Genomic DNA, 17,058 nt, shown 5'->3' on the forward strand with positions numbered 1-17,058 from the left:
ACGGAGATGACTAACTTAATCGTTTACATACTCAATATAAGGAAAACCTTGCGGAATATACGACTACATTAACCAATAGAACATTATTAGTATAGCCGTTCATATACGCAACACAAGAATTTGTGGAATATATGAAAACTCAACTAGATTAATTACAAGAGAACCTATAATTAATCTAATTGGAATACAAACAACCAAACTAATCACCGAAGTAATCAATTTAATTATTTTGGGCTCAACATAAGAGAACTTATGGAACCCCGACTAAGTTCATCATAGAATATGACAACCTTAACCGTACATGTACTCGACATAAGAAAGAGAACTTATGGAGTACAAACTAAATAACCAACTGGTTGATTAATTTAGTTCCTAATGCTCGACATATAACATCTTATGGAACAACCAACAAGCCAATATGAATAATCGACTTAGTTGTATCGTGCTCAACATAAGACACACAATGGAGACTTCACGGAAAAACATAACAAGATGGATCAATGAAGATCAATACCGTGGATAACATACAAGGATCTATTCTATTTTCCATCATAACGACATAATAAACTTTATCCTTGTCAAACAAAATATTTTATCCTATTTTCCATCAAATACATGACTGCATTGGCATAACTTTTGTAAATGTCAAAATTCCATTCGTCCTTTCATCAATACGAATACCGATTCATGAACGACTTTACTTTTGACCTTAATATGGGACCTTCAAGTTCACGGACGTAAACAATACATATCCCATAAACAAATTGCAATATCACAAAATCATAAAGATCAATACTGCAATAACATCATCCTCCAAATATTTTTAGAATTTAATAACCAATAAACCTAAAAAAATAACATAAGAAGATGAAAACAAAAATAGTTATGTGTAGTCACAATCATCGCTATTCAAAGCACTAGTTATTCTTCCAACTAATCCAAAAAGAAGACATACTAGGTAAATAAGAAGATGCATTACTCATCACCTTCATCATCGGACAATTTCCAAGTAGCTTGAATTGAATCCAACTCTTCCAACCTTCATCATCGGACACTTGGTTCCAATTAACGACACTTGATCTTTTAAGCACTTTACTCTTGCATTTACCTTGCATATACCCTTGTAAACTTTTTGAATAATCCTCAAGGTGGTAGGGTCTTCAACATCAAGAGGAGTACCTTTTTGTCACTTGCGAGCATTTTCCCTTATACGCCGAAAAGTACATGGGCGAACAAGTTTGGGAACCCCAAGAGAATTTCCAATAAAATCAAGTCCACGATCCCGACATATTTGGCTAATCAAACAAGGATAGCCTAACATTTTTATGTGAGAAGTCATCGTCATCATTTGAAAGATGATAAAACCACAAATATCAAGACTTGTATTGCCGGATGCAAGGAAGAAGACCAATTCCGCAAACTCATAACTCCACCAAGAATTCTCAATTGTGGAGGGACAAAGGTTAGAGATACCTAGTTTCCCAAACGCTATTAAAGCAATACTAAGATCATTAGTAGGAAACTTTCCTCGACTCCAAACAACCTTCTTTCCACAAAGTCCAATAGAGATATCATCATAAGAAGGACGTTCATCACTTGGTCTAGGTAACCGTACGTTGCCCGACGGTATTTCGGTGACCCTTGAAATTAACACTCTATTAACGAGAAACCTTTCTCTATTTATCATGGATTTGAATTCCATCTTATTAAAATCAACATTATGAATGTTGGCATAGAAAATCCTTGTTAGAGAATCAAAACCTTCACCGAGGCCATTAAAGATATTCCCAACATTGAACTTTTTGAAGCAAGCTAAATCCTCTTCATATCCACTAAAGGTTTCCAATTTCTTTTCTAGATAAAACCTTTGGAAGCAATCCTATCAAAAGTTCTAGCACAAGAATCATTCACAAACCTAAGTCTAAGAGAATTTTGATCACAAGGAGGATTCAAGCTAGAGGAATTTGAGGTTTTAGAACTCCTTTTCATGATTCTAGAAATCATCATAAAGAGATACACAAGAGGAGATTACTTACTTGAAGAACCTCAAACACCCTTCCTTTTGATTTCTTCAAAGAAGCTTTAAAGGTGGATAAGCACAAACCCTAGTTCACGTACGCGGACGGAAGATGGGAAAGGAGAAGGTTTTCGGACCACTAACATATATAAATCCCTTATTCAGGGGCTTGGGATGTACACGAACCGTGATTCACAAGACTTAAGGAAAAATCTTAGCCCTTTCCACATTAGAGGTAAACACAACTAACATAAAAAGTGGAAGAAAAAAGAATCAATAGAAAGTTAACCAAACAACAGCACAACTATACACAACTCAATCCTTTTCTTGCCCCACTTCAAGGTATGTACAAATGGGGAAAAGCCAATCTTGTTACCAAGAGGCATAATGCGCAGAGGAGTTCTCATGTGACACGTATGGTTGATAAGTGTGAACAGTCCATGTAGTATAATCAAAATAATGATGATAATCAGGGCAGCTGGAGCTTTCTATCCTTCGTAGATTCGGGCTAGAAGAGGGATATTTCCGAATTCTGGGTTGTTCAGTATTAACAGTTTTAACACGACCAATACCCTTTCCGGAAAGATTCTTAGACTTAACAGAATTAAGTTTTTCTAAGAATTTAAAAACGCCTTCGAACACTTATCAATTGATCCATCACGATAGTATTCCTCATAGAGATTAACAGTTAATCTAGTGAGGTTCCATATCCTTGAGCGTATTGATCGTTTTCCCAGTTTTTCCTTCTTTTTATTTTTTCCTTCAGATTGCTTCTTAACATATAAATCTCCCCTTTTATATGAAGTAAGATTATCATGAGAACCCAAAGGTTTTAACCATAACAAAATCTGAACAATCTTTAAGGAATTATGGCGTGCGTTACAGATGCCAGGAGCAAGTTTTTCAAAGAAATTTCCCGTAGGGCAATTTATGTGGAACGAACAAACACAAACTTATTAGGTTTATCGTGTTTGCCTACTCTGATACCAATTGAAAAAGCGGGTGTCTAACAACACCACCCAATATTTCGATTAGCTATCTGTATGGACTAACTCCGAAAAACTTTGCTAGAGAATCAACTAGACAGTCAGACTCAATCTAGATAAAAGTATCTCAAGGATTTAATATCTCTCTCTTAATTTAATTTTTACTCAAGCTAAAAACAATAGCGAGTCTTTATCAAATACAAGGAATAACTTGGACGGTACCAAATACCAATGTCCAAGGATCAATCAATATCAATCAACAACCAAAGGTGGGATTTCCAATTGATGATCACAAACGCACAACCTGCATTATTTCAATTATATAAAATATAATACGGAAAATAAATAACACAGACACCAGAAATTTTGTTAACGGGGAAATCGCAAATGCAGAAAATCCCCGGGACTTAGTCCAGATTGAATACACACTATATTAAGCCGCTACAGACACTAGCCTACTCCAAGTTAACTTCGGATTGGACTATAGTTGAAACCCAATCAGTCTCCCACCGATCCAAGGTACAGTTGTACTCCTACGCCTCTGATCCCAGCAGGATACTACGTTCTTGATTCCCTTAGCTGATCTCACACACAACCAAGAGTTGATGTAACCCAAAATCACAGACTTGATAATAAACAGATCTGTCTCACACAGAAAAGTTTATCAAAGGATAAATTTGTCTCCCACAGATAAACCCTAGGTTTTGTTCCATCTTAAGATATAAAATCAAGGTGAACAAGAACCAATTGATAATCCGATCTTATATTCCCGAAGAACAGCCTAGATTAACCAATCACCTCTCTACAATCCTTCCTGACTACACAGGCGGTTTGTCGAGGAATCACAAACAGTGATACGAAGATGTTTGTGACTTCTTTATCTTGCCTATCAGAGAACTCTCACGATATCAAGCCAATCAATCGATTGTACTCGTACGATAGAAGATGCAAGATCAGATCACACAACTATGATAAAAGTAGTATCAGTCTGGCTTCACAATCCCAATGAAGTCTTTAAGACGTTAACCTGGTTTTAGAGAAGAAAACCAAAGTTCAAAGGAGAATCGACTCTATCGAGCACACTAGTATCACACAGACGTGTGGGGATTAGTTTTTCTCAAAGTTAGATGTCTCCTTTACATAGACTTTAAATCAGGGTTTTGCCTTAGTTACAAAGCAATCCATATTCACCGTTAGATGAAAACCTGATTTAGATTCAAGCTAATATTTCTCAACCATTAGATCGAAAACTTAGCTTGTCACACACACTTGGGTAGACGTTTACTGGGTTCGTCAAAACCATACCCAAACGTGTACGTGTATGTTGGTTCAACATAGTAACCCAAAAGGTTAACCATATGAGCATTTCATATTAACCTTGTTCTTCTTCACCATAACTAGTTCAATTGACTCAAATGAACTAGTTAAAGAGTTGTTCAATTGTTATGAGATCTTATGTAACTACACAAGACACAATTGAAACAAAGATGATTCGATTCGATTGAATCGGCTCATGGACATTATAGCCACGGTTTTCATAAAGCATTCCTTAGTAATTTAATGTTTCATGTTCAGAGCACATCTTTAGATCATAACCTCTTAAGTTCACAAACAAGTTCGCGGACTTAAGTTAATCGGTTGAGTTTTCCAAACTCAGCAGAAATTCTCGAAAAGAGAACTTCCGCCAGTTCAAGGACTGGGTTCGCGGACTTAGCACACAAACGAGTTTTGGAAAATCCAGCAGAAATTCTCGGTCGAGAACTTCCGACAGTTCGCGGACTGAGTCTGCGTACTGGGTTCGCGGACTTGGCAAGCCAATTCCACAATCCTCCCGATTTATCTTGATCAACAAAGTTCGAAAACTTCGGTTCAAGGAATACATGGTTATGTAATCTAAACTCTCATTTCAATCATTGAGACATTCTCAGAAGACGCTATGCAGTTGTTATTCACAGACCGATTCAGGTAAGAGCAATTCTCAAAGTGATTGAAACTTTTCATGACTTTCGTCATTGGGTGAAGATAAACTTGATCAAAGCAAAACGCTTTACCAACACACGATTTCGAGATAAAAGCTAAGCAATGAATGCTCAGCTCGAAATATCAAATGTGTATGATCTAGTCTATATATCATACGACTTTTGTCTCATAAGAAGTAGGAGATAGAATAAATAGACTTTTGAGTGATAGATAAGTTCAAGTCTCCACATACCTTTTTGTTGATGAAGTTCCACGGTTCTTTGTATAGATCTTCGTCGTTGTATGATGAATCGCAATGAAGTCCTTGAGCTCAACTACACTTTTCTATCCTAGTCCGAGACTTAGATATGTAGGCTAGAAATCAAGACTCATAGTTTTGATCACTAAAATTGACAAACATTCTTGAGATAGCAACGCATGCGAGGTCGACCAAGCTATGCTCTAATACTAGGATTCACATCTAGGATGGAAGGTTGGTCTTTGATCGTCGCACGCCTTCGTTTTTGGTAGCCGCATAGGGAAAGTCGGCATGGTATGGCACGGCAAGGTGGTTGGCATGTCATTGGCACATGTGGCATGGCATGCCTTGGAGCAGTTTGGCGTGGTCAAAACTAGGGTTTTGGGCCAAAGGTTACCATGCGTTGTTTGGCGACTCTTTGACGGCTAGGATTTGCATCTAGGATTGAAGGGTGGCCGTTGATCGTCGTACGCCTTCGTTTTGGTAGACGCATAGGGAAGGACGGCATGGTGGGGCCAAGGAAAATGGCGCGGAAGTCTTGGCATAGTGGGTCCAAGGGTTTGGCACAGGCGGCTTGGCATGGTGGGGCCAAGGCAAGGTGTTGTTGGCTAATTTTAAGGTAATCTGTAGCATGAGACTGCCAGTGTTGATTAATTCTATTTTGAGGTGCAAGAAGAATGAGATTAGTTACTGGATTCTTTTCAAGAACTTCAAATTCCCTACTGCAATTTTGAATAATAGCTTCAGGAGTAATGTTGGCCCCTTTGAACACTTTATCACACCTAGTAGTCCAGATGCACCAAGCAATAATTGCCAGCTTGAAAATTTCTGCTTCTTGAATCTGCTTGTTTATAAGTTTGTCAAACCAATCACAAATCCAAGTTTCTAGTGTTCCCCCCTGTAATATATGAATTCCACTGACTGCATACCACACTGCTTTAGATAAGGGACAATCTAGAATGATATGACTGGCAGATTCCAGGTCATGAGAGCAAAAAGGGAAGCCATAATCATCATCTTGAATGACCTCTATCAATTTCTCTGTAGTTGGCAATATATCCTTCACACATTTCCACAAGAATTGATTTGTTCTTGGCAGAATAGGTAATCTTCATAGTTTTTTAAAGATTCTTTGCATCCTTATACCCACAGAAGTATCTCCATTTCTATCTTTTAGCATTTTGTTATAGGCTGACTTTACTTTGAAATTTCCACTTTTTTCAAGAGTCCAAACTAGCTTGTCTTCATGGTGAATGTGAATGGAGATATTAAGGATTAAAGCTGCAGTATGTGGTTCAAATAGAGCCAGGATTAAGCTTGTATTCCAACCTTCATTATTGGTAGAGAACAGTTGGTGCAGAAAAATGTATTCTTGAGGATTAGTAAAACCTGACTTAGGAGTTGGTGGATTTTCCAGTTCTGGTATCCATTTTTAATGCCATATCAAAAAATTTTGCCCATTTCCAACACTCCAACAACTGTATCTTTTGATGAAGTGAAGTTCAGAACTGATGCTTTTCCATGACCATGTGGAATTATTTGAATCTTTGATGTTAAAGACTTGACCATCTTGAAAATATTTTGCTTGGAGAGAGGCAGCACAGATAGAAGTATTATCAGTACATAATCTTCATGCAGACTTTGCAAGGAGAGCTCTGTTGAATAAATGAAGATCTCTGAATCCCATACCTCCTTCTTCTTTAAAATTGTTGACATCACTCCAACTTATTATATGTTTACCTTTGTTTGTATTCTTGTTTATCCAAAAAATTTGTTGGATAGAGTTTAACTGATTAATGGTAGTATCGGGTAACTTGAAACTGATCATATGGTGGACTGGGACAACATTAGTCACATGTTTAATCATAACTGATCTTCCTGCTTCTGAAAAATTAGAACCATCTCATCTTGAAAGCCTAGTTTACATCTTGGATACCAGTGAGGAGAAAGGGATCTTCTTGTTTCTTCCTACAAAAAATGGGAGACCAAGGTACTTTTCTTCTTCAATCTTCATTTGCCTGACTTGAAGAACACCACTTATTAGATGACAAGAATGTGGATTCATATTGTTACTGAAATATACAGCATATTTGTGAAAATTGATAAGTTGTCCAGAGAAAACACTAAAATCATCAATCAACTGAAGTAGCTAGTTAGTCTGCACTTGATTAGCTTTACAGAAGAGTAAGCAATCATCTGCAAATAACAAATGGTTGATCTTGAGAGCATTTCTTGAGATTTTCATACCTGTTAGATATTCATGTTTTCAAGATGATTCAATTGTCTAGAAATAGCTTCCATTGCAAGGACAAAAAGGTAAGGAGATAAAGGATCTCCTTGACTAATTCCTCTTGTAGGTTTGAAAGCAGCAGAAGGTAAGCCATTAATCATGATTTCAACTTGAGTGGTGCTGATGCACTGCATTATAAGATAACAGAATTTATTGCAGAATCCAAATTTCCTGAGAACCTCCATTAGAAAAGTCCACTCAAGCCTGTCAAATGCCTTAGACATGTCCATTTTGAGAGCAAGATGACCAGTTCTCCCCCTTTTTCTTTTCATTGCTTTCACAAGTTCTTGTACTAAGCACACATTTTCATATATTAATCTACCAGGCACATAAGCATACTGCATAGGAGATATAATGTTTACCATGTGTTTCTTGAGTCTTAAAGCAATTATTTTAGAGATGAGTTTATAAATTGTGTTGCAAAGAGCAATGGTCCTGAATCCTCCGGCTTATGAGCTGTAGTAGTCTTGGGAATCAAAGTAATTATGGTGTTATTGAGCTTCTTCAAAAGAAAACCAGAACTGAAGAAAGATTGCACTGTTTTACAAACATCCTCTTGAACAATTTGCCATTAAGATTGATAGAAACCGGGAGGAAAGCCATCAGGTCCTGGAGAGGTCCATGGATCCATTAACTTTAAAGCTTCGAAGATCTCTTGATTTGAAGGAATTGAAACTAAAGCATCATTGTCTTGCTCTGAGATACATGAAGGAATGTGCTGAAGAAAATTTTCACTATCTCCAGGTTTTGAAGTAGTACTTATTTTTTTGAAGTGAGAAACAAGTAAATCTTCAATGGAGCTTCTATCTTGACACCATGATCCATCTGGGGCTTGCAAGGAATCTATTATGTTCCTAACTCTTCCTTGATTAGCTTTGATGTGAAAGAATTTGGAGTTCTTGTCCATGTCATTGTAGAAATGGTCCTTAGACTTCTGTCTGTTTGAAGAAGCTTGTATTTCATTCAAGGCATCAATCTGTTTTTCAATTTGAAGTACATCCTCAGTATTACTACCTTGGAGATCTGTAACTTGCAATTGAGGCAGTTTTTCTTGAAGGACAGTTATATTATTTTGTATCTGACCAAACATATTTTTACTCCATTTAGATAAGATGTGTCTAGTGTTAGACAACTTGTCATTCATGAAAAAATTTGCAGAACCTGTATTGTTAGAAACCCAGGCATTTCTTATTTCATTAATACAAGAATCATTCTCTAGCCAGTGCTCAAAAAATTTCCATGTTTTACCTGAAGAATTGTAGCTAGTGTACAAAGACAAGAGTATGGGAGAATGATCTGAACCTTTTATGGGAAGATGAGTTAATTTATAATCAGAGAAACAAAGAAATTAATCTCTATTCACTAAAGATCTATCTAATCTGGATTTAATTCTACCAGTGCCATGACTATTACTAGTCCAGGTATAGGGATTGCCACTGAAACCCAAATCATGGAGATCAGCTTCTTTAATATGTTCTAGAACTTCATCTGAAGTAGGATTAGTATTGGTGTTTCTTTCAGAAGTTTCCGTAGTGATATTAAGGTACCGTATAAGGACCCAAGGTATTTTTACCACTTTACTAATATTTTTTATGTAATCCCATTGAGCTGGTTGATCCTCTTTGTAAGAAGTGCCATAAACACAGGAAATGAACCACTCACCTTTGGCATGATCATTAGTGATTAAAGCATGGAACATATTTGAAGAGGAGTTAACTATTTCAAGGGAGAAACCATCTTTCCATAAAAGAACAATGCCACCATCTTGACCAATTGAAGGACACAAAATATATATTAGGCATATTAAGAAACTTAGTTAGATTTTGAATCATATTATCATTGATCTAGGTTTCTGATAAAAAGATAATATCAGGGGAATGAAGTTTGTTCACGTGAAACAGATGTTCTCTAGTTTCTTTACCTAGATATCCTTGGCAGTTCCATCTCAAAATTTTCATGTTGTAAGTGTTTAAAAAACAACTAAACTTGATACTCAAGTAATTGTACGGAAGAGCAGTATGAAACAAAGCAAATACGTAATAAGATTGATATTGAAAACTAGACTAATAATGAAGAAAACTATTAGCAATGAGAAATTATATTACCAATTTTTGAGTGGCCTCGTTCATCTCATGAGAAGGCTCCTCTATTTCCTTAGCTCCATCCTCCATCCGGTCATGCTCCATTTCATCTGCCTCTGCTGCAAGAGGATTTTTACCAGTATTATTTTCCATGTCACTTCCTTCCATTAGAGCTAAGTCTTGTTCGTCAGTTCTGAATCTTTTGTTTCCCCTATTCTCCTCATCTTCTTTAGCTTCTTCAATCTGCTTACGGCTAGCTTCAGCAATAAGTTGGATTAGGAGGTCCAGATCTTCACTGATTTCTACTCCATAAGCTAAAGCCAGTTCATGAATATAGGCTATGTATTCCTCATTAGTGTATCTCCTTATTCTGAGATCATCAGCTATTATGTCGCATTCTTCATCCTTGTGATCAATAGTGAAGCATTTGGGACAAAGAGAGTGAGGTTGTTTTTCCCAGTGAAAACGAATCCATGTTACACCTCTAGATGCAATGTTCCACCATCCTCCTCTGTGAATAGGTTTAGATAAGTCTATTTTGATTCTAGCATTGATAGTGCTACCATAGACTTGAGTAACATCTTCCAGATCTGTCGAAACTTTTAATCCTAATTCTTCAATGGCCTCATCCACAATATCCTTAGAATGATGCTCGAGTAAGAGATTTTTGAATTGCACATCCCATTCTTGATGAGAGAACACATAGCTTTCAACTGGAATAGTCACATCATATTTTAGCAGATTCAAGTGACATTTCTTCGCGTTCCAAGGGCCTTTTTTAGAATAGTATTCATAACCTCTACAGTGTGGAACTTGAAGAGGTATATGTTCCTGCCAATAGATCCTACTTCTTTTGTTCTGTACTTCTTACAAATTTTTTGAACTTATTTCCTTATAACATCAGTATCAAAGTTATCTTTTGAAAAAGCTTTCCAATAAGAGTAGTGCTATGATCCTCGGCTACCTTGACAAAATCTTGTTTAGTACCCACTGCTCTACGCATCTCCTGTAGTTGCAGGAAATCCTACACTACACCCCTCATATGATTTCATTATTAATTAACTCATTTTTAGGTTACCACTCTTAATTTTATTGATCAATCTTTGAATATTCTTATAAGAAAAGATAAAGAAATCAAGAATGATCCCTGCTCTAGACTTTCTCTCTCCTATTTACTTATTTCTTACTCAAAAAAGATCTATCCCCTTTCTTTACAACTTGAACGACTATTTATAGGGAAATACATAGTGGATGACAGCTAATCTGTCCTTTTTTTCGGGTATGATCTGCGACATTCTCGCAACCTTACAAATATTAATTTCGCAAGCTCTCTCATTTTTGCAGGACTATCACATCTTTCTCGTGATCTTAGCTGACGTCATTTATTATATTCTTCCTGAAATTGTTCTGCGACGCTGTTGTATTGTGTTGTTGATAATTTCGCTGAAATATTGTCGTTGCGAGATTCTGATCCTACATCTTGCCTCTTCTCATATCTTTTCTGCGAAGTAGAGAATGATGTGAGAAATGCCGCAGCTGTTCTCCTCTTCATATTCTGCATTTATCACACTATTCTTTCTTCCATCTATTTCTCGACACGTCTTTTGTAACCGTTGCTTTTTAACCGCTTATATCTTTCCGTATTAATCGTGTTTATTTTCTCGAGGAGAAATTCCCTCTATATATATTCCTTCTCACTCTCTTTTTCTTTCTTTTTATTTTCTCTGCAACTTCATCGTTCTTCTGCAAATTCCATTATTGCAACTTTTCTTCTTTCTTCTTCAATCTTTTTAAGTTCTTCTTCATCTTCATACTATTTCTTCTGCAGATCTTCATAGTTCGTAATTTTTTTCGAAACAATCTCCCTGCTATTATTTTCCATGGATTCATCAAGGTTAGTTTTCTTTTTTCTTCTTTATGAGTTTTGCTGAAATTGATCTTGTTTATTGTCTTATTTGATGTTGTTTATGTGATTCCTATACTCTTGTTATTTCAGCAAAAGCGCCTCCAACACTAGATTTACAGTTCAGAACCCTAACATTCCCAAATCGCAGCATAAGGTTGTTGCGCATAAAAGAAAGTCTGTGAATGAGAAGGTAGTAAGAAACACTATCCTTTTCTAATAACAATATGTTGCCTCTGTTTCTTATCTGGATTGTAATTCGCAGGGTGATAAAGATGTTAATAAACCTCTCAAGAACTCCTGCCACCTTAAAGTTATTCCAACTTCTATTCCTTCCACTTACTCATCTCTTCTAAATCTCCCGCGACATCTTCGCAAGATAAACCTTTATCTCCAATTCGCGAAAAAGCTGCCTCAGACTTCATTTCTTCAGCTGACCTTTCAATGATTGAAACTCCCCTTGTTGATCCTTTTGTGAATGAAACCTCTTCTCTTCCCATTGAGAATGTTTCTCAACCTTCTATCTCTACCAGTTCTCTACCTAAGTCTCTTCCTCTTTCGAAAGAAACCGTGGAAGGGATGGATATTGCCTTCAAAGTTTTATCTGAAGTTCTGGATGATGTCAAGAAGTCTTCTATTGATCCTATCAAGTCTAATGTTTGCGAAATTCTGAGCAAGCATTTGGGTTCTGACAGAGCTGCTTCGCAGACAGCTTTGGAAAAAGAATGTAATGCTCTTCGTCTCGAAAATCAGAAGCTTCAGAATGTTTTGCTGGATCGTGACAATCTTCGCAAGAAGAATGATGAATTGAGAGGTATGATTTTCTTATCCGTGTCTTTAATTTGCTTTTTTAATGGTTTCATCCTTCCCATATTTAATTATCCTTGAAATCCCTCTTTCGCATGTTAAGCTTTAAACCAGAAACAAATAATGGAGAGATATCAATTTGAATCTGCTGTCGAAGAAGCCCGTGTTGATAAAGAAATCTTGATGGATCAATATAACCAATTAGTAACCTCTATTCATATTCTCTTGATTATATAAATAATCTTACCAATGAAAATACCCAGTTAGTTCAAAGACAAGATTTATTAAGTAGTGAAGTATCTCGTCTTTCTTATTATTTAACTAAAGTTAATTTAGGGATGGAAACTTTATCACATGAGAATAAAACCTTATCTCAAGAGAAGTGAACTTATTTAAACAAGATGGAAATATCTTCACAACAACTTAGTATTCTTCAAAAAGTATGTGATGACCAAGAACAATCTCTTCGCTCTTTGAGAAATGAACTTAAAGAAGTAACAGAGTCATCTATCGCTGAAAGAGATACACTCATTAAAGGTAGAATAGATTTAAGTGTAAAGGAGAATCATCTTAAAGAACAATATTCCAAACTAGAAGAATCTTATTCTTCTCTTGCGAAGAAAAATGCCTTTCTTATTTCTAAAGAGAAAAATCTTCAATCTCGACTTAAAGGTTTAGTTGGAGATAAATTTGATGATGCAATGGACTGTTAGGAGAATAGTTGTCTGTCTTTGATTCAACACCTTATTTCGCAAAAGGAATGTAGTCGTAATAGTTTGACTACCTTAATTATCTTTTCTTTGTCATATCTTGCTGAATTCTTCATCTTAATGAAATTTTGTATTCTATCTTTCGCAGAGTCTGAGAAGAATATTCATTCTTCCATTTCTATTTTGGAGGATAAATATGCCAAAATTCGCAAAGAAAATGCATTGCTCGTCTCTGCCCTTACTGGTTCTCGCGACCGAGCAGAAAGAAGACTTGATTATCTTGCTTATTTTAAGGATATTCAAGATAGGAATCATCAGAGAGCACTTCTTCGTCAAGTTCATCTCCGGGATGAAGTCCTTGTAAATGACATTTTATTGTCCAAATCTCTTCCTCCTACATCCATTGATCCTTTATAAGTAGATGATGATGAAGTTCCTCGTCCTGCTGATAGTGATTGTGATTACGAAAGCGGTGCAGAGGATAATTTCTTGGAAGATGAAGAAGAGATTCCTTCTAAAGAAGCATTTACTGGTGTTAATCAAAATGAGAAAGAAATTTCTCCTGAAGAAGTAATTGCTGGCGATAATCAAGATGCTAGTCAAGGAGAAGATCAAAACCGAAATGAAGGAGAGGCTTGCGAGAATATTGGCGAAGAATTTCTGTTATCTCCTGCTACTGAAATTAATACTGAAGCTTGAGATTCTTATCTAGCTTTGTCTTATTGAACTGTCTTATTTTTATCACTTTTGCGAGTTACATTTTTCAACCAACTTTGGAATCAACTTTTCCTTTTAATATTTTGTTGATGAGAAAGATAATGCTTCTTGTGTATTGATTCGCATACTTTCCTCTCATTATCTTTCTTGCAAAAAAATAATCTGTTACGAATACTTATAAATATTTTTTTTTATCATGTGGTCTTATTTTGCCTTCCTAATTAAAGGTCTTATTATGCCACCTCTTGTCATTGCGACAAAAACGCAGGACGTCTTTGCACTTTCATGCAAAAACCCATTGATCTTGCCTTAACTTTTTCTTTTGTATTATGGCCTCTTCTGGAAAGTTGCGATAATATGACAGGTATAAATATTCTTGCGAAAATAAAGCCACATGACATTGTCGTCTTGCGACGAAATCGCAAGACGTCTTCGCACTTTCATGTGAAAACCCATTGATCTCGTCTTATCCTTTTCTTTTGTATTATTGACTCTTCAGGATTGTTCACAAATATGACAATCCTTAATATCCTTGCGAATAAAAAGCCTCATGACACTTGCGTCTTAAGACACTTATCATCTCCCCAATGGAGGGTTCCGCCCTTATCTCCCCCCTGGTTGCCCCTTCAAGGAGGCGTACTTATACCATACAAGGTTAGATTCTCCCATCCAGTCTTAACAACAACCAGTTGTTTTCGCAGCCTCTTATACCTTTTACCTATAGGGCTTATGGTTACGAGACTCCACCCTAAGTAGGGTTTTCTTCAGGCCGAGTGCAGTATAAGTCAAGACTTTTCAAGAATGGCAAGGTACGCTTCAAACGTCCCTGGAACTCTTGACTCAACCGTGTACCTCGGCGCCTTGATCAGATCTACACTCCTTGGGAGAGTCCTTATTACCTTAGTCGCCCAACCCAAGTCATATGCTTAAGCTGAGAATCCAAGGTGCCTCTCCCGGATGGGCTTTATTGACCCCAAATCTCCATGACTCAGGTCCCGGTGGTGGTGTAGCCTTTACCTGAGCCATGCAACAGGTACCCCCTAATATGACGTACTTTAGGTCTTATATTTGCCTCTTGCGATCGCGAACTAGGGTGTACGCCATAAAGGTTCGCCCCTTTATTTTATGTCATTGTTCTGTGATTATCTCTGCGAAAATTTCGCACATCATGATCTTGTTTTAATATGAGTAATCTTGCAATTATTCTTTCAGAATCAATAACTTCTCAAAGCTTCTTACGGATGATATCTTTTTAAGTACAATCTGTTCCATGGTCTGTCTAATCTATGACCAACATCTCTTCCTTCTGGATCCATTAATCTATAAGCTCCTGTTCCAACTATCTCCTTAATGATGTAAGGTCCATCCCATTTTTTCGCTAATTTTCCACCATTTTCTCGCTGATATATTGGTGTTTCTCGCAGAACTAAATCTCCTGGTTGAAATTTGCGTATTTTGACACGTTTATTATATTCTCGGGCTAATCTTCGCTGATAATTCTCCATATGTTGTAAATATTTTTCTCTTCTTTCTTCTAATTCATCAAGTTTATTTAAAATCAAGCCCGCACTAAGATTTTTTTCCCAAGCTTCTCTTTTTGTTGTCGGAATAACAACTTCTGTTGGTAACACCGCTTCAACTTCGTATGTTAAACAAAAAGGTGACATTCCAGTAGCTTCTCTTGTAGTTGTATTATAAGCCCATACTGCATTATGTACTTGTTCGCACCATGCTCTGTGATGTCCTTCCAATTTCTTCTTTAATATATCTGCAATTGTTTTGTTTGTTGCTTCTACTTGTCCATTAGCTTGTGGATACAAAGGAGTAGACTTTCCACATTTTATCTTGAATGCATTAAGTAGCATTTCTATATTCTGTCCTTCAAATTGTTTCCCATTATCAGATTCCAACAGTGCAGGAATTCTGAATCTTCAAATGATATTTTCGAATATGAATGTAAAGATATCTTGGTCGCGAATATGCTGTACTTCCTTCACTTCTGTCCATTTTGTGAAATAATCTGTTGCGACTATTAAGTATCTTCTTTGTCCAGATCCTGGTAAAAATGGCCCACAATATCTAAGCCCCACTTTCCAAAAGGCCACACACTGGTTGAAGATGACAATGGTGCTCCAGGTGCATGTATTTTCTTTCCATGCCGCTGACAATCTTCGCAACGTCTTGATATTTGTTTTGCATCTTCATGCATGTATGGCCAGTAATAACCTTGCATTTTTGCTCTATGTGCCAAAGATCTTCCTCCACTATGATTGCCAGCATCCCCACTATGTAACATTTTTAGCACCTTTTCTCCTTCCTCTCGTGTCAAACATCTGAGTGATGGTCCATTAAAGGATTTTCGGTATAGCAACCCATCTCTTAATTCATAATTCGTTGCACGGTTTTTAACTTGTGTGTTTCCAATCTATTTCTTGGTGTTTCTCCTTTCGCCAAATATGCATGAAGTTCCATTCTCCAGTCTGCGATATTGTTCATTTGTTCTTCTTCTTCATTGTCTATTATCACATCCACGTCTTCTTCTTCTTTATTGATTGATGGTGACAGAAGTGTTTGTATTTTTATGCATCTCGCAGTTGGATCTGTCATCATGCTTGAGATGAAAGCAAAAGCGTCTGCGAGTCTGTTATCCTTTCTTGAAATGTGCCTCCATTTTATTTTTGGGATTTTCGCTGACAATTCTTCAACCAGCTTCTTGTATTTCTTCAAGGATGGTTCATTTGTAGTATACTCTCCCTTTATTTGGCGAATAACTAGCTGCGAATCACTAGTGATCCTGGCATTTTCTAGTTTCATTTCTATTGCGAATTTTAAGGCATGTATCACAGCTTCATATTCTGTTTCATTATTAGTGGATGCAAATTCCAATCTGAATGAAAAAGCCATTTTATTCCTTCTGGCGAAATTAAAACAATTCCAACTCCATTTCCTTCTCCATTTGATGATCCATCTACCAATATCTCCCATCTATTTGGTTCTGTTAATAAATCTTTTGGATTTCCATGCTCTTCTTCTACATCCATCATTTCCTCTACTACTTCATCTTCTTCTAAAGGAAATTCTGCCAAGAAGTCTGCAACAACTTGTGATTTTGGTGAAGGCAAAATTTCATATTTAATATCAAAGTGCCCTACTTGTGCATTTCATCTCTCCACTCTTCCTGATCTTTTAGAATTCTTCATCACTGATTCAATTGGTACTTTTGTTAATACCTTTATCTTTTGTGCTTGAAAGTATATGCGGAGCTTAAATGATGTATAAACTAATGCTAAGATTAACTTTGAGTAATTCTTCTCGACAGTATTAAAAGT

At 36.5% G+C, this 17,058-nt stretch overlaps 1 protein-coding gene across 1 annotated transcript; it reads right to left on the reverse strand.

Moving 5' to 3' along the window:
• Positions 1-8,082: 8,082 nt before the first annotated feature.
• LOC113294294 lies at positions 8,083-9,210 on the reverse strand. The gene is made up of 3 exons (XM_026542691.1): positions 8,907-9,210; positions 8,760-8,813; positions 8,083-8,672 (listed from the first exon to the last, which is right to left on the reverse strand). The coding sequence occupies exons 1-3, from the start codon at positions 9,208-9,210 to the stop codon at positions 8,083-8,085; spliced, it is 948 nt and encodes a 315-aa protein (XP_026398476.1).
• Positions 9,211-17,058: the final 7,848 nt, after the last annotated feature.

Source organism: Papaver somniferum, chromosome 7, assembly GCF_003573695.1.
Source record: "Papaver somniferum cultivar HN1 chromosome 7, ASM357369v1, whole genome shotgun sequence".
NCBI classification, from domain to species: domain Eukaryota; kingdom Viridiplantae; phylum Streptophyta; class Magnoliopsida; order Ranunculales; family Papaveraceae; genus Papaver; species Papaver somniferum.